The 18908-nt window shown below is 35.2% G+C and overlaps 2 protein-coding genes across 2 annotated transcripts; both read right to left on the minus strand.

Annotated features, from left to right (window-relative positions):
* Positions 1-833: 833 nt before the first annotated feature.
* LOC134255862 (F-box/LRR-repeat protein 15-like) lies at positions 834-3531 on the minus strand. The gene is made up of 5 exons (XM_062738428.1): positions 3388-3531; positions 3088-3242; positions 2444-2995; positions 2061-2192; positions 834-1974 (listed from the first exon to the last, which is right to left on the minus strand). Exons 2-5 carry the CDS (start codon positions 3135-3137, stop codon positions 1791-1793), a joined length of 918 nt encoding a protein of 305 aa, XP_062594412.1. The 5' UTR covers positions 3138-3242; positions 3388-3531; the 3' UTR covers positions 834-1790.
* A 2483-nt stretch (positions 3532-6014) lies between these two features.
* Positions 6015-12516, minus strand: LOC134255899 (uncharacterized). The gene is made up of 3 exons (XM_062738492.1): positions 11948-12516; positions 10788-10937; positions 6015-6938 (listed from the first exon to the last, which is right to left on the minus strand). Exons 1-3 carry the CDS (start codon positions 12165-12167, stop codon positions 6472-6474), a joined length of 837 nt encoding a protein of 278 aa, XP_062594476.1. The 5' UTR covers positions 12168-12516; the 3' UTR covers positions 6015-6471.
* Positions 12517-18908: the final 6392 nt, after the last annotated feature.

Here is an 18908-nt window from a genome sequence, read left to right on the forward strand (position 1 = left end):
ATATACCACTAAATTTTCATTAATTCCCAATTATCTCCCCTTGAATAAGGGCGTGGCCCTTCATTTGAAACTTGAATCCCCTTCACCCAAGGATACTTTGTGGCAAGTTTGGTTGAAATTGGCCCAGCGGTTCTTGAGAAGAAGTCGAAAATGTGAAAAGTTTACAGACAGACAGACGGACGCCGGACAAAATGTGATCAGACAAGCTCACTTGAGCCTTCGGCTCAGGTGAGCTAAAAAAAATGTTAAAATGTACGGTTTGTTATAACATTTAAACGTAAGCCTTCGATTAAGTGATTTGATACAAATTGACCAAAGGCTTCTTAAAGGGTGTATGGTTGAATTGAGCTTGATATAGGATATTTGTATTTTACAACACTTTTTTTGCTAACAGATGATTCGAAAAATTATGATAAGTTTATGCCAGCTTTGTTTAGTATTGTACAATTTCGATTGTTTTGAAAGAAAATAAAGTATAGTAAAACCAAAAAATAGGTAAACATGATTGATAACGCTTTTACCTCTGAAATTCCACCAAAAATGTACCGAAATTACACCCTTGCAATGAAAAGGGTAGGCAAGTCTGAATATATAGGAAAAATCTTTAAAAATCTTTTTCTTCAAATCCATTGGACCAGCAAAGATGAAACTCATGTGGAAGCATCCTAAGGTAGTGTAGATTCAAGTTTATTCAAATCGAGTCCAAATGTGTTTCCAAAATGATATACTGCAGAATAACATTTTTGCAACCTTATTTTTGTGAAATACTGTAGGTACATGTACTTGATACAAAAAAGTTCAGCTTTAATTCCTATTACTACTAATACAACAAATTCCATAAAGTAAACATTTTTTATTCAAAATAAAAACATCAAATGATAAATTTTCACAAAATATTACATCAATTGCTTGTAATTTTCTCATTTCTTAAATGCATAACAATTGTCATAGACAGATAAAAAAAGTACAACAATTCAACAATAATTATGTTCACTGTTGAGACCTGGGGCTATGATACCCTCTTGTGCATAATACAATGATGTCAACATTATGTTTTTAACAAATAATGAAATAAATTTCTCAACCTAATAGGAAGCAAAATCAATATTCAATTATGAATAGCATGATACAGATTCAGAAAGTAGAAATAATCTTCCTTGCATTAAATCATTACCTATGTTTAAGATAGATGCACTGATATTCATTACAAGGTTTGCATTTCTCGTTGTTAACCGCAGAGTTAGGCACACAAACTTTTGTGGCATATCAATAGTGCTAGTTGGTACTCTAAGACTGATCAGTACAGAAGTTGTGTTCACAACTTTATTTACCAAACAAAGGTACTGCCAGCTTTTAATGAGGTCACTTCCTTCTTGTGTACACCTTGGGTATGCAATACATGTACCCCAAAATACAAAAGTTGATACTAGCTTTCACATGTTATTTGAAAAATGTATAAACTATAACTAGAGGTACTGTGAGCAATGAGCTCACTAGATGATAATCATGATACCCCCCACCCCCCATATTAATGTAATGGCAGTGTCTGTGTTTTGCTATGGGATGCCCAAATTATGTGCCGGATCAAAATGTAAAAAAATAGGAGGTGCACAATGGCAATATTTAATAACGATTCTGTGAAAGTCTCATCAAATTTTATTATGTGGTATGAGAAGAGTTTCAGATAAGAGATTGGTACCCCAAAGCGTAACGGATGGATGGACAGACAGACATCCCGTTTACTATATACTCTTCCGCTTTTCAAGCGGGGGATTTAATAACAAACAATTTTATATCTGGATGTTGAGACATGGTCTTCTGTGCCGCAGCCCTGCCAATCCTCTGGGAGGTTGTGGTGGTCGCACGTCAATTTTCACTCCTCTATTTCGCAGCTTATATAGACTGTTCTCAGTAATATCTCTACATTCACGCGCCTCTAAAGCTTTCAGATTTTTTGCATATTCTGCTAGAATCCTACAAAATATGAAAATACAACAAAAAAAATCGAAAGTTTACAACATAAGCATCTTTTCCATTGTAATTGATACAGCTGTACTTACCCAATAGAATCGTCTGAGAGTCTCCAGCATCCCCGAATATTAAGGTGACGTAATGAAATGGCCTCCCGGGCCAGAATTGCCATTGCATAATCTGTGAGTCCATAGATTTTGGCCATTGATAAATACTGCAACCTTTAAGTTATATAAATAAAAAATTACAATGTACAGTACTGGTACTTAAAACATAATTTTCATAAGAAAAGTGTATGGTGTGTAACTTTGCAAGAGAGAAACTTTCAATGAAAGAATATAAATGAATGAAGCAGAGGATACAGTATATCATTTTTAAAGTTCACTCACAGTAGTGAGTACCTCTTAGATACTCTACTATTCAATGAATTTATTGAGTCTTATTGAATGGATATGGATGTTCTTGGTCTTACTTTTTACAACGTACAGCAAGTAGTGTAATTGCTTCGTCATTGACTCCCCAACATCCCGTGAGATCGAGGCTTTCTAAGTTGACACACTGCATAGCTAACACGGTCAACCCATCCACACTGACCCAGTGACACTCACTAAGGGAGACCACTCTCACATTCTGACAGTTCACTCCTAACACTTGGAGAGAACTGTTAGTTACAAAGGAGCAGTTGGAAATATCCAGTCGTTGAAGCTTGGGATTTTGTTTTAAAACTGGCATTAATACAGGATCAGTGAGCCAATCTTTAGAGTTGCGCAATACAAGATCTTGAAGACTTGAGTTATTTCTTGTCATAATGGACAGAGCTCCTACTGTCATTTTGTTAGCTATACGACAAGTATTCACTGTCTTGTTGACGCTAAAATACAGGGTGACCATCTCCAGCCACTGCTTGGAAACTCTCCTCATCTGAAACTTTGTTTGGAGAGGGAGGCAGGGCATGATGTACTTGAAGACCACATCTTCCCATGGTATATCAAGGAAAGTCAACTCATTATCATTGTGTTCCATACTAGAAGAAGAGTAAAAATCATTATTGATATATGTCCAAATCAAAACGTGTAACGTCTTGCAATGCATGATTACAACTTTTATGTTACTTACAAAACTTCAGTGTCAAAACTCTTTGTCTCAACATTTGTCGTTTCTGCCATTCTCTGCTTTGTAGTAGCATAGAGGTTTTCTCAAGCACATCAATGATTGCTAAGATATATCATCATTGTATTTCATGTTGTTAACGTTTTGATATCGTCCAGTATCTGAAATATACACACATTGACATGTATACACAATGATTTTGCATTTTCACTTGTCATTTATAACCACGAGTTACACAATGTGACAAATCAAGTTTTTTTCCCAGGGTATTTTATCTTTCTTTTTTTATTGATTTTAAATATTTACCTTGAAAAATTTGTTCCCAGTGGATGAAAAACGGGCTTCCTTGCCTTTACATCACAACAATTTTCAACACCAGATTAAAAACATTTTCGGCCTTCAGACACAGCTGAGTTTTGAATTTCGATCCCGATGTGAATTGGTGTCGAGCACGAGAGAGAGCAAAGAAAAAGGATATTATTATACATCCTGATTCAACCAAGTCGTGGCCATTTATTCAAGGAATTAAATAGATACGATTCTCGTCTACATTAGACAAAATTCTCTCTATGGTTCCCCTATATCCCATCTCTCTGTTTCCTTTGAATCACAAGTTGTTAAAAAAATATTACCGAAACAAGTGCATGTGCAGCGGGACTCAAAAACTTATGACCTCTTATTTAGCTCACCTAAGCCGAAGGCTCAAGTGAGCTCTTCTGATCAAAATTTGTCCGCTGTCTGTCGTCGTCGTGAACTATTTACATTTTCATCTCAAGAACCACTGGGCCAATTTCAGCCAAACTTGCCATAAAGTATCCTTGTGTAAAGGGAAATCCGAATTCAAGTTTGTTCAAATGAAGGGTTTCGATCGCCCTCTTCCAAGGGGAGATAATTATAAATATGTGATAAATCAATGGTATCTTTTAAAAATTTAAATAACTTCTCAAGAACCACTGGGCCAGAAAAGATGAAACTCGTGTAGAAGCATCCTCGTGTAGTGAAAATTCAAGTTTGCTCAAATTATGATCCTGGCTGTAAGGTGGGGCCACGTACAATGGGGATATCAAAGTTCAATGTAGGAATACATAGAAAAAAATCTTTAAACACGAGTTCGCACAACACGCTGTCACGCGAACACGAGTTCGCACAACGAGCCGTCGCGCTAACACACAACTCGCGACGGCGTGTTGCCTCAAAGTGAGTTAGCGCGGCGGTATGTTGTGTGTTAACTCGTCAGCGTGTTGTGCAAAATAGTGTTAGCGTGACAGCGTGTTTTGTGTTAACGCGTCAGCGTGTTGTGCGAACTCGTGACAGCGTGTTGTCTGTTAGCGAGTCAACGTGTTGCGTGAACTCGTGTTAGCGTGACAGCACGTTGTGTGTTAGCGCGTCAGCGTGTTGCGTGAACTCATGTTAGCCTGACAGCCTGTTGTGTGTAAGTGCGGCAGCGTGTTCTCTTGAGCGCGCTGTTGAGCTTTAGCAAATGGCCCTATCCGGACACCATACCATAGCCATAACTTTTGAATATTTGGGCCTTTCATACTTCACATGTGTATTCACAATGACAAGACCTTTCATTTTAAAAATATTTGACCTTGACCAAAGAGTTTGATCCACGTTTAAAAAACTTTAACCTTGATCATAACTTTTGAACCGTTAGTACAAGGACTTTCATAATATCCACAGGTTTATGTATATGACAAATGCATGCACACAAGACGTTCCTTTGGATATAAACATGTTTGAACTTTTGACCTTAAAGTTTGACCCACTTAAAAAACTTTAACTTGACAACAACCTTTGAACATTTAGTACTAGTTCTTTCATGTTTCACAGTTGTATTCCTTGTGAGAAGACCGTTCATCGGGTAATTTTGACAATTTTCAAACAAAACTTAGAGGCCCACATCGTTCACCAAAGTATCTTTGGCCATGCTGTTCTTTAACAGATCCCCCCTTCTAATACCGATTGTGACCCCATCATACCCCCAGGAGTCATGATTTGGAAAACTTAGAATTGAAACCACCCCAAGATGCTTTTACATAAGATTTAGCTTTTCTGGCCCACTGGTTCTTGAGAAGATTTTCAAAGAATTTTCTTAGATAATTTCAACGTTTAACTTGAATTCCCTATTGTGGCCCCGCCCTATCCAGAGGGTCGTGACTGATTTCACTGATTTGAACAATTTACACTCTACACAACCACATCATAATGTGGATGATTTCACATAAGTTTCAGCTTTCCTGGCACAGTGCCGGTTATTTTGAATGATCCCATTCTATTTTTGTCTTTTCTTGATTATCTCTCCTTGCAAGAGGGGGTGGCCCTTCTTTTTAATAATTTAAACTCCCCTTTACCCAAGGATACGTTGTACCAAGTTTTGTTAAAATTGGCCCAGTGGTTCTTGAGAAGTTTTTTTAATGAAAGGACATCGGGTGATCAGAAAAGCTCACTTGAGCTTTTAATTAGCTCAGGTGAGCTAAAACTTATGAGTGTGAGAGAGGGAGAGGGAGGGTGTGTGTGTGTTTTAAGGTATGTTGGTAAATGCATAATCTTTTTCATCAATCTGATTAAAATCAACTCTTTGTGTTAACGCTCTGAAATTCAGATGTTCGCTGTACAAATAATGAGAAAAACCATCACATAGACTACCAGGTGATCTTTAGGACCCTTAAACTGTATTTTGAAAAAGGCCTTGATTTAGTGTTACTGGGGAAAAGCTCCTGATAGAAATAATCTGTGAGCAACTGTTAATTTGACTTACCAAGTCAATGGATAACAATACTCTCCGCTCCATCGCAGACTGGAATTCCTTGCCTTGCAAAAATGACGTTAATTAGGGCAGGTATTGAGGTAAAATGATTATCATACCTGTCACTTGACATTTTATGACGCCATGTAGAGGAGGTGTAAATATAATTTTAAAAAAATGTGTATTTCTTTTGTCACTTGTTTTTAATGCATCATTATTTGCATACGCATAATAATATACACATGTACAACGTCATAAAATAAAAATGTACAACAACAGCACTAAAAAAAAGGAACAGAATGAAACATGAAACATTGACGAATGACTCAATGATCCGCGGAACCATGAGATGGATTGTTATGAAAGGACGGTTGTAGAGATACGAAATAGAATGATTATGAAGTCATAAATAGCACCATTTGTGAATATTGCAATATTTACACATTAAGTTCTACGTATTATATACGGAATATACAGATTGTCAAATTGGCAAAACTGGATTTTATATTCATTGTTGACTGTCGAGCAGGTGTCAACTTCCGTGTCTTAAAACGTTGATAATTCACCATGCTAAGGACAAACTTTTGTCTCAACATCTAAAGTTCTCAATGAAAGACAAACCATAAAACACTAATACATCCTCAATAGGAGGGACTGACCGGAAACTTGTAAGGAATCGAGTCTGCGGGGAAGATGGGCGACTTGCTCTCGGTGAAAATCGGGGATCTAGAAATGTCTTCTTTGAATTCCATGCTTAAACTGTTTAATGAATTCACTTCCTGGTGATTAGAAAACGAAATATCAAGGGAATGAACACTGGAATGTAGTGAACTCGATTGCAAGGTCCCCGTGTTGCCTAGCATCGTCATGCTACTATGGCAACTACGCTGTTCGTAAAATTGGCGGGTTTTTCTCTTCTGTTCCCGCTCTTTCCTTATGTTTTTAACATTATTGTGTATCCTAAATGAAATAGCAATAGCCAAAAATATTGGCATAGTTCCTGCCACCGCAGACACAACAAGGGACCACGGGCCGCCCAGATCTTGGGTCTGACGAAGTCGTACGTTATCACTGCAGGCCTTTCCAACCGCTACCCACGTCAACAGTGCTGAAAAAAGTAAACGACTGATTAGAATACTATCAATGACTAAGTATCTACAGAACAAGCACATCAATGTCATTATACAACGTATAAATGTTCACTCTGAGAGCTCTACGTGAAGGTAGGTGGAGAAAGCAGACTTTATTAATGAATGTGTATCATCAGAACTGCCGGTACGAATGCCATTAAAAGTGAGATAATTGTCAAAGTATTTTTGTTCTTTGTTAATAATTTGTCCATCTGCAATAAGTGCAACACTGCACTAAGAAGATCAACCACACTACCATTCCTGGAAGGAAGGCGGCAAATTACATAATCATTACGACAAATACCTCATTCATTTCTTTTTTAAAACGTCAAAGACAAATTGGTTTATTCTATAAGGTGTACACAGAAGTATATAAATATTTGCCATTGTTCACTTCAGTCTAAATGTGTTCAAATATGCTGACTTTGGAAAAAAAGAGATTCCTTTAATGCAAAGACTTCCAGACCTCCTCAGAAAGATTCAATCTTTAAAGGACCTGGTATGTTAACAATGGGAGGTAAACAAATTGATTATATTTACCCCGATTATATCGAATTCCTGACATTCCCCAGAATTAAATTTCATAATCTGTATGTATATAAAGTTGGGAATTAAAATTAAGATTTTAATCAATTAAGGAATTTAAATGAAGTTTAAAATTTCGTAAGATTTAATTCTTCCGTTAATCTGCCTTTAATGTGGTCGAGTTAGCATAACCCGATAGGGACCACACTGCTCACTTAGTGAACACAACTAGGCGTAGCTGCTGAGAAATTACATAGAAAACCATACCACATGCGACGTGTATATGAATGTGGACGGAAAGGTGGGGAGGGGGGGAATCCACAAACGATACAGATGTAGGAATAAGACATAAAACAGACCCCATCCCAGATGTGCATGAGATCAGGTGCCTAGGTCAACACAATCCCTTGTTAGTCGGTCACACGCACCTTGCCCTAAGTATCGATCCGATCATGGTCGGAACCCAAGAGTTTTCTCTCCATTACAGAACACTGCATTCAACGTGTTACATATAGAGAAAATCCGTGGGTTCCGACGAATTGGTCAGAATAAGGAACACGTCATATTCAGTATTTAGTGTAAAACAAAGGTCAAATAACTAACATGAAATAAAGTGCCCTGCCACAGCATGATACGCCCATCAAATATTGTTCAATAATCATAAATTGGTTAGGGTGCAAGAAAATCAAGTAACCTTGATTAACAGATTGACACAGATTCCAATGATCTAATTTCCATTTCTTATCATGTTTAAAATATTGTACATATACATCTCTAAGAGACTTACAGTGTAGAGATTAATTAAAACAAATAATACATCATATAATTTTAAACTGACTGTGTTAGAGCTTAACAAATATCCATCTGCAGCTTTAATTTGTTTATTGCATATTTTATGAAATAATGGAAATGCTACAGTCAAATAAAAAAAAAAAATCAAAAAATAATTATTCTTTAGACTATAAAATTCTAAGTGAGACATGACTGCAATTTGTTGCAAATATATAAAAACTGAAATGTAATTTTTTTTTTCAATGAACACATGTATAATTAATTTTAATTATATTATACAATACTAATTCAGTTTTAATCATACACTAAAACATCAATTTGTTTTAATTACATTTACACCAATTGAAAGATCTTTATCTGAACTACAGCCATCAAGAACTCTTAATTAACACAAGCAACTATAAGGCCATTTCTTTTTGCCCAACTCCCAAGACATAAATTAAGATAATACTGCATGATGCTCTTGCCAGTTAACTCCTGACAATGAACTCATTAATTTCTCTCTAATTTGACATGCACATTTCTGCTATCAAAAATTCTCCTTGACCAGTGCTTGATAATTATGCACATGGGACAAACTGAATTCCTCTCAAATCATTAACATTTATTACAGAATTTGCTGTAAAGTATATGATGAAAAAATAAGTTTTTACTTAAATTAGCATTTTTTAATAAGGATACAACTATATTTTTACATTTTTTAGGATTATGAAATTTAAAATTTTAAAGACTTAGTTTTTTTTTAAAAAATCACTTAAATTAAAGGTCACAGTGACCTTGAAATAGGTCGTGACACATCGTCTACCCAAGATGCATAAATTGTCCAAGTTTGATGATTGTAAGTCTAATAGTTTTCTAGTTATGAGCCAAACAAAATCATAAAATAAAAAAGTGCCGCGCCACAGCATGATACGCCCGTCAAAAAATTACATTTTTCTTGAACAGTTTAGGTGCAAGAAAATCACATCAACCTTGATTCTAAGATTTCGATGATTTTTCCATTCCTTAAAATATTTATCCATCCCCTGCGATGTAGGCATCAATTATAATAAATATTACATCACTGATAGATTTCTGTGCTGATTGTGTTAGACCTTGTCAAATGCCCATCATCAAATTAGTCTTAACAACTTAATCTATACCAAATTAATTTTGAAAAGAAAAGGCTGGCCATCAAATGACATATGTTATAAACTGACCAGCAGTTCTTCTGTCTAATCCCCAAAGGGCACAGATAAGGTCACTGCTTAATTAGAGCGACTGAGACAGCTAGCCTTCCTACATTGAACTCATTAATTAATCTTTAACTGGATGCTTGTCTACTCATTACTACCAAGAGATGAATGGGTCTGCACTATCTACTATAAATTTAATAAAATACTCAAAGATTTTTTTTTTTGGTTGAGATTTAATGTCCGACAGGTTTTAATATGTAATTCATATGGACATGCTGATTCCACCCCACCCCAAAAAATTAGTTTTTAAATTAATAATATTACATAATATCAGATCAGTCTATTATGCAATATCAAATTAGTTTTAATTATTTTTCATCAAATACATTTTAAAACTTAAGCTAGTCAACAAGAGCTATTTTTAATCAAACAGGCTTACCCATTTGCCCAATACTCAAGGGATATAGATAACACCAATCCTAGCTCCTCGCACTCAAAACCCATTAATTTCTCTCTAATTTGACATGCAATTTTCTGTTATCAAAATTCTTCTTGACCTGCAGTGCTTGATAATTACACTCATGGGAGAGGCAGGATTTCTCTGACATACATTATATTTGTTATAGATTGCTGTCAAGTATATGCTTAAAAAAAATAAGTATTTTCTTGATTTAACACTTTTTTAATAAGAACAGTGCAATACTCTTACATTATTTGGGATGTGTAAATGAATAGTAAAAAGACACTTTTTTTTTTTTAAATTCACTTAAATTAAAGGTCACAGTGACCTTGAAATAGGTCGCGACACACCTTCTACCTAAGATGCATAAACTGGCCAAGTTTGATGATTGTAGGTCTTATGGTTTTCTAGTTATGGGCCGGAAAGGATTTTTCCATATTTGGTTATAACTTCTTAAATAAAGGTCAGAGCGACCTACTTTTTGTGCGCGACACACCTTCTACCCAAGATGCATCAGATGACAAAGTTTGATAATCCTAGGCCTAGTAGTATTAAAGTTATGAGCCGGAAACGAAAAAGCTAACAGACAGACGGACAGACGGACGGACACGAAGCCTATAACATAATACGTCCCGTCTTAAGACGGGCGTATAAAAATAAGAGACAAATTTAACGTGGTGTGCGACGGGTGCCCCTTTCATGTCCACCACTTAGGATTTAAACTTTTAAAGTTGTTTAATGATATTTAGAATTTGAAAAAAAACAAACCTATGCATCCAATATTAAGACATCTACAATATTTCAAAGGGATATCAGATTCATCCTCAGAGGCACCTAAACTCGTCCGAAATCATTTCAACTGATTTTATACGTACCTGAAACAAGATAGAGGGAGACGGTCAGACAGCCGGAGAGGGTCGACCTCACCGAGTCCTCCCGTGGGTTATAGATGATCAGGAAAACGGTGGCCAACACACACAGGGCTACCCCGAACAAAGTCAGCAGTCCGTACTCCAGGCGCACGCCTGTATAAAGGAATTTACACTCAATGATTAGTGTCTTACTTCTTTGATCTGGCAAATTGCAAATCAAAATGATTTTTTTTAATTCGACAAATTCATAACATCGAAAATGTCTGCAGCCATGACAATTAAAGCCTGAAAATTCTACAAGAGAACTTCTCAAAATTCTAGCCAATGAACAAAAAGAAAACCCACCCAAAAGCTACATCAAATGGGTGAAAAGAAAAAAAAAATCATTTAACCTCAGACTATACTCAGTAACCGCACAGCAAATATATTTTAAGTCAGGAACTTTTCCTCTCCGTCATGTCCGTGGGAAAGCACAGTATAAAATATATACATGTCTTGTGTGTTGTGAACAATTTTAAAGGAATGAAAAGAACTTTTAAAACTTCTTTAAAGCACATTTACAGGAAAATTTATATGTATCAATTTAAAAGCAATAAACGGTAAACTTTAAATATAAATTTTCACTTTAAAGAATCAGCATAGATTACAAGAAATATGTAGTCCAAGGTTAGGTCTAAAAATATAATTAACTATAACCGGTAAAACAAAATATGTCTGGAACAAGTAAAAAGGAAAACATGCCAAAAAAGGAAATATAAGTGGTCATTTGTAATTCTAGACAATAAAGTCATCCTCACAGGGGACAAACCATAGTCATGGCTCGGGGGACTCGAGTGTCCTCTCACTCTGTCAAACAAGACCACAGTAGAAATCCACTTCATCTTACACGACAGTCAAAACAATGAATCACCGGCGTCTTATGTAACAATCAGAAAAGATACTCACTACTTCAAAGTACAAGTACATGTACTTAAAAGTACCATTGAGACAATAAAAGTGAGAGAAAACAACACTTTAAAATAAAGAAATATGAAGGGGAGACACTCAAAACGGATAATGGTAAAAATAACATCTATGAAATTATATCACTGTAAATCCTGAAACCTCCGATTCGGAAAATCCAAATAAATAATATTGAGAGAGAGAGAGAGAGAGAGACTTACTTCCTATGGCCGAATCTGATGTGGTCAGTAGACTTTTACACAGGGATAGTCCCGAGGACACATCACAAGACAGCGAGTACCACAGTCCGTGTACCAGTCGTCTGTCCGTGGTCACTACCACCACCCACCAGGGGGTCACGGTCCCTGTCATCAGCCCCAGGGACGTGAAGACCCCCAGCACCACCAGAATCTTCCTCCGAATGTAACACAACACGGTCATTATTACCCAGCCTTCTGCATTCTTCTGTCTTGTTTATGTGCCAGTACTAAATATATATCATATAAACTGTCAACAGACACTGAACGATGGCATTCCCTCGCACGTACAATACAGGTGTAATACAATGACGGCTTATTATGAGCCTTCAGGTAACGTGTCGTAAGTCCAGCGTTATAATCGCCAGCTAGTTGTCCTCAGAATGAATGAAATACACAACATGTGCTTCGAAAGACCTTCCCGGTGAGGTAATATCCGGTCCCCAAACTCAGCGTTTAAATGTAGCTGAAACGATAAGCACGCCTTTCTTAAATCTCGTTTGTAACTTTCTACCCTACTTGATAGCAGGCTATGTCAACAATGTTTGAAAGGTCAACAGGAAGTTTAATTCTTTATAAAGGGCCATTTTTAAAGGATGACTGCGTTCTAGGCCCATCATGAGTAATTCTTTGATTTCTATACAAAGGATAATAATTGACACATAGCCAAATAATGAACAAAACTTTTTTTAAAGCAGGGATAGAACAAGGATCTTATCTGTTTGTCAGTTTATGGCAGTTTTTATTTAGAAGCTCGCTTTGTCATACGAGAAGATGCGAGTGTATTGTTGATCGTTCAAGTGTATAAACAGACGACCACCGAAGTTGTCTAATAAGGGCCTCTATCTATAAGTCACGCAACAGGTGCAAACATTTCTGTTCAAAAGCCGAGGGACTCCACCCCACTTCATCCACCCAGGGCCTTTCAATTTTTTTTTAAAATAACTTTTCTTGTAATGGATTTGTATAATTATTATATGAAATCGATAAATCACTAACGAAAAATTATCAAAAAGTTATAAATGCATTTTATTATTTGATTAAAATAATAATTTCAAACTCTTATAAACAACTTACAAATTCATGTTGTTGTAGTAGGATACGGATTTTTACATGCCATATCCTTAATTTAGCTATTCCATCTCTTTGATTTCATTTTTGGGGGAGAGAAAAAGAAACATAGCTATAAGTTAATCATTCTAAAAATAGCATTAATATTATTATGTTCCCCAAACGAAGTTGGGGAACATATTGTTTTTACTCTGTTTCTTCTTCTTATTATTAAGGTCTTCCGTCTTCACGGAAGACCTTATAGTGATTCTACTGTTTCTTATTATTCTTATTATTATTATTATTTTTGACAAAATTTTGTGCAGGCGATTTCTCGAAAACTATTCAGTGGTTTTTCATGAAACTTTCACAAAATATGCGTCATTATATGAAGTTGTTACATCCGAAGAGTAATTTGGAAAATTCGCTTCTGGTGCCAAGATATGGACAATTTCCTGATTTAAAATGCGATTTTGTCGCGCACTTTTATCGAAAATGGCTAAGGATATGAACTTGAGACTAATTGGAGATGATAGATCATGACTTTGTGGATTGCAGAATCGCCTTTTCGTGCGTCGTCAGTACTTCCGGTCGTTACGAATTGCAAACTTTAAAAAATCGTATTTTCTAACTTTGTTGTTTTTCAGTATTTTTCATTTTTATTTGGTATGGTAATAGAAGCCCTCCTTATAATGCTTACTATTTAATTTGTTTGAATGTTGATCAATCTAAAGTCTAGATATTTGCATTCAAAAATCTGAAGCGGGTCCAAAATGGCGGCTATCTCTGTCAACTCCGCCATTTCGCGAGTAGGGGTTTATGGAGGCAGCTGAGCGTTTGATTAAACCATTCTGACATAAGGATACATGAAATGTAAAAATCTACTTCGACTCTCACGTAGTATTAAATGGTTGGAGGAGTTACCTCCCGTTACTTGTTTATATTATAATAGATAATCAATGTAAATATTGTAATTAATTGGTCAATTGACTAAAGAATTAAACAAGTATTATTGATAAATGATGTTCTGTTAGAAAATAATAATGGTGTTGCCAAGAGAAAGACAGTCTGTTTTATTTTATCAATACGATATCTGATAACTTATGATCATTGATTAAGTTGAGGTACACGGGGGCAGTACAGCCAACTGGTTTGTGTCTTCACTTTGGTACAGAAACCAATTGGTTTATCGATCAAATAGGATTGTGTAAAGTTGCCGTAGTCAGGGACTAGTTAAAATGTAGCTGTGTGACATTAGCTATAGGTTTGTCATTAGGACAGAGAAGCTCTTACAAAGTTAAATCAAGTACTTCATACTGTGTAAGTATATTGTAGCCACTTGGCTAGAGTTGTATAGGCAACTTGGTAAGCAGTTATACACCAGGCAGATGTTAAAGGCTAAAACAAGAAGCACCAGGCAGATAGAATGATGTTGACTTATATAGTCAGTTGTACGAGTATAGTGAGGCAATTATCATATGGCACCAGGCAGGTGCCGGTATTAACTGAAGATATATAATTATACAAAGCACTTAGGTCATTTGATTTAAAGACACCAGGCAGGTGTCATATTATTATCTGTATATATTGCATTCAATCATATCCCCAGTAAAACTCGGTAATCCGAGCACGGACCTACTGACCGCTCAGATCCGACACGTTACAGTAGTACGTTGCAATTGAGTGTTAATCTTAAAACTTAATTTCCGTTTCACTGCTTTAGTGTAACTGGGCTAGATACGATATGTAATGTGTATAATGTGTTACATATACTTTCTTAACGTCAAACTTAAAAAAGGCGCTAGGAATGGTTTATTCTTAAAATTTAATTGATGCTATCATACCTATCTAATAGATCAGTCCAAAGAAAAGGCGCGAATATTTACTCGTGGCGTTTGGCGCGAAATTATTAATGCTTTTTATAATTCTTAGACAGGTGAACTGTTGCAAAAGTACCGTGGTATACACAAGTATATTTAGAGCAGTACTCCCAATAGCTTAATTGTTAGCGCGTTGGGGATATAAAAGTAAAAAAAAAAAGCGCATTCACGTTGGCGACAAGGTTTCAATCCTCCTTGTGACCAAAATTTTGAATCTCTTTTCAGCTCGATTTTATGTGGGTTTCTTTTCCTAAAACGGACGGAAGACCTCTCGTTGCTCGCAACGAGATCGTTTCTAGTTATTATTATTTTTCTTCCTGGGAAAATTTTGTACTTGAGTGATCTTGTAAACTACACATCTGACTAAGGTAAAATGTTTTTAGGGTCAGTAGACATGTAATGTAGATTTGCCGAACAAAGGTCATTTTGCGCGCACGTGCTTGCAAGAGCGCGCACATGCAACACTTGAAATGACCGATTTAATTGATATAGGCATAACTGTTCAATTTTTGATGAAATGCTTTGAAACTCATAATATAAGGATATATTTGTGGCATAGACAATATGACATGGTCGAAATAGCAAGATCTCACGCGCATGCACGTGTGCTTCGCTCTGATTGGCTGTAACTAAAGTCTCTATATCTTTCTTGTTTTTTGACGAAATCCTTTGAAATTTTGAACATAGCCATGCATTAAGATATCCTACAACATGATTTATAGCAATTATCTTGAAAACACGTGCATGCACGTGCGCTGCAATCTGATTGGCTGAAACTTTGAATAGCTATAACTCCCTTGGTTTTCAACCAAACAGGATGGGATTTGGAACATATATAGATATAATGAACTTCTACTAGAAGGTATGGTCACCATGCACATGCATACACGTGCGTGTACGTGCGCTGCAATCTGATTGGCTGAAACTTTAAACAGCTATAACTCCCTTAGCTTTCAACCAAACAGGACAGGATTTTGAACATAGATATATATAATGAACTTCTACAAGAGGGTATTTTTTTTACACCATGCTCATGCATGCACGTGCGTGCACGTGAAATGGGTAAAATCAAAAATACACTTGAATGAGCGTTTTTTTTTTATACTTTTGGATTAAATACTTTAATATTTAGCATATTAAAAAATATAGATTGTGTAGACAATATGATATGGTCATTACGCACATGCATTCACATGCGCAAGTGTGCAATGATAAAATTTGAATGAACATGGTACGCTTCTGGGTAAAAGTTCTTAAAGTCTCAAATGCATAGAGTTTGCCTTATTTAATTACGCTTACAGGGAATATGACTATAAAAGGGAGTTGGGAGCGTTTGGGGAACATCTGTAACGGTCCCCGTTACAATTAGCACTAGTAATAAATTGTTTTTAAAAAGTTCGAGTTACAAACATTGCAAGAAATCACTGATCAATTCTCATTTCAGGAAATTCGATTTCTCTAAAAATGAATTTATTTTTATAGTTTCATGGGGTACAAATGTTAATTTTTAACAATTTCATGACCAAGACATTAAAAAAGGAAAATTAATGTATACTAGTATGGCATGTAAAAAGCTAATCTATAAAAATAAAAACCTTACCTTTAATACTATCTTAACAAATCTTAAAGTTTAAACAATCGTCATCATTTACTCACTGAATTGCAAACGGATTTTTCCTTCTTTCTCCAGATCATGACAAGGAGCACACAACGAGTTTGACCGGTAGGCAGGTGATGCTCACTCCTCCATGGTACCTGATTCCATTTCTGATGTTTTGGAGGTCCATGTTTAATCTGTTCCTAATTTGTACGAGTATTGTTTGAATTGACCTTTGAGCTTGAAAACTCTTTGTCATTTCCATATATCATTATAGAAAATGCAGTTGATTTTATTTTATAAAAAGAAACATTCAGAAAGGACAGTAAGACGAATTCCACTTTGTTTTACTGTACGAAAAAATTAAGAGAAAAAAAACACACTAAGATATTAAGTAAATCATGTTGGTGACAGCAAATTGGACTCATCAAAATAATACCGTAGATGAAAAGCACATGCTATTTAATGAATTTAAAATAATACAAAATTATATTTATTACAATACTATAGTATACGTACATGTTTAGAAATATGCACAATGTCAAAAACTTTTACCATTTTCTATAATGTGAGCATGTAGGCCTGTATTGTCTTATTCTTAAATCATGTAACCTATGAACGATGTCCATGTTTTTATGTAATCTGAGTTATCTGACTGTAGCTGTAATATGAGGAATAACCGCTTGAAAACTCTAGCCTATAAGGCATGCGAAACGTTTGTATATATAATTTTCCATTTATATTGTAAGAATTTTCCATTTGTATTGTTTAATTTTTGTTTTGTATATGTAATAATTTTATCAATATTCTACAATTTCCATTGGTATTCTATAAGCCATTTGAGTTCTATAACTAAATTTTTGTATTTTGTATTTTTCATTTGTATTGTAAAAAAAATAATATGTATTGTAAAAGTTTCTCTTTGTACTATAAATTTTCCAATTGAAATGTATTATTTCTTATAGTCCCCCGCTTTTGCGAAAGCGAGGGGACAGTAAATCTCATTCGTCTGTCCGTCAGTCTGTTAGTCTGTCAGTCACAAAAACTTAACATTGCCCATAACTTTTGATGAAGTGAAGCTATGACATTCATATTTCACATGTTTATTCCTTATGACCTTTCTTTTGGTACCACCAAATTTGACCTTTTGACCTTGACCTTGGAGTTTGGCTCACTTTTAAACAAAAATTCCGAACTTTTACTTTGGCCATAACTTTAGCATGGTAGATACTAGGACTTTCCTATTTCACATATGTATTCTTTGTGACAAGGCCCTTCATTGGATACCAACAACTTTGACCTATTGACATTGACCATGGAGATTTCTGTACTTGTGAAAAAACTTTAACCTTGGCCATAACTTTTGAACGGTAAGGGTTAGGGCTTTCATACGTCACATATGGAATCCTTGTGAGAAGAACTTTCATTGGATACAAAGAACTTTGACCCTTTGACCTTGACCTTTTAGTTTAACTTACTTTTAAAAAGCAAACCTTGATCATAACTTTTGAAGGGTTAGGGCTAAGGCTTTCATGTTTCACATATTTAATCCTTGTGATAGGACCTTTCATTGAAGATCAATTATGACCTTGACCTTTGAGTTTGACCTACTTTTAATAAAAGATGTTAGGTAATAATATATTTAATTTGCATTTAATAAAAGTTTAATCTTCGCTATGTTGCCATACGGGGTCATCAGTGTTTCACAAACACATCTTGTTCCTTATCTTGAGAAGAGATATGGTTTTTATATTTTTTGACATGTGCATTACCTGTGACAAGATATTTCCAAGCATGCTATGATTTGTGACCCATTGACCTTGACCTTCACAAATGACATTATTTAAAAAAAAAACTACTTCAGTGATAATTTCTAAATGACATATGATAGGGCGTTCATATTTGAGACAATATGTCATAAAAAATGACATCTCACCCACAAAGACACCGAAAGCGTGGGACCACAATTCTTTGAATTTGCTTGTTCTTATCATGCTTGAACTTGGTTTAACATTAATCTGCCCGTCTGTCGCAATCAAAGAAAGATAACTCTATGTTGACGTATGATGGATTTTGGGCACTTCGGAAAGGGGGATTTCAAAGTTTAAGATCTTTGTTGTGGTGCGATTTTTAAAAAAAATTATTAAAAGCGAAGAATGATTCATTAATTATCCATTGTTAGTTTGCAAATTTTCTATATTTAATATTAATATAATATTCTGTAATTTTCGATTTGTAACACTATACTTGCATTCTTATATTTACATTTGTATTGTGTTTTTCTAGATCTGTAATTTTCTATTCGCATTATTGAATTTAATTACCAGTTGTAATGTGTTTTAGCTATATATTCCAAAATTTTCATTTGTATTGTACAATCTACAAATTTACATTTTTA

Source organism: Saccostrea cucullata, unplaced genomic scaffold (assembly GCF_032062105.1).
Source record: "Saccostrea cucullata isolate Sc308-1 unplaced genomic scaffold, CSIRO_AGI_Scuc_v1 ctg78, whole genome shotgun sequence".
Lineage (NCBI taxonomy): Eukaryota > Metazoa > Mollusca > Bivalvia > Ostreida > Ostreidae > Saccostrea > Saccostrea cuccullata.

Coding starts and splice junctions, on each gene's coding strand:
- LOC134255862 (XM_062738428.1), bottom strand. CDS start 3,137: ATGGCAGAAACGACAAATGTTGAGACAAAGAGTTTTGACACTGAAGTT. Junction 2,996..3,087: donor AGTTTTGACACTGAAGTTTT/GTAAGTAACATA, acceptor CTCTTCTTCTAG/TATGGAACACAATGATAATG. Junction 1,975..2,060: donor CTCTCAGACGATTCTATTGG/GTAAGTACAGCT, acceptor CATATTTTGTAG/GATTCTAGCAGAATATGCAA.
- LOC134255899 (XM_062738492.1), bottom strand. CDS start 12,167: ATGACCGTGTTGTGTTACATTCGGAGGAAGATTCTGGTGGTGCTGGGG. Junction 10,938..11,947: donor ATCAGATTCGGCCATAGGAA/GTAAGTCTCTCT, acceptor TCCTTTATACAG/GCGTGCGCCTGGAGTACGGA. Junction 6,939..10,787: donor CTCCCTCTATCTTGTTTCAG/GTACGTATAAAA, acceptor TACTTTTTTCAG/CACTGTTGACGTGGGTAGCG.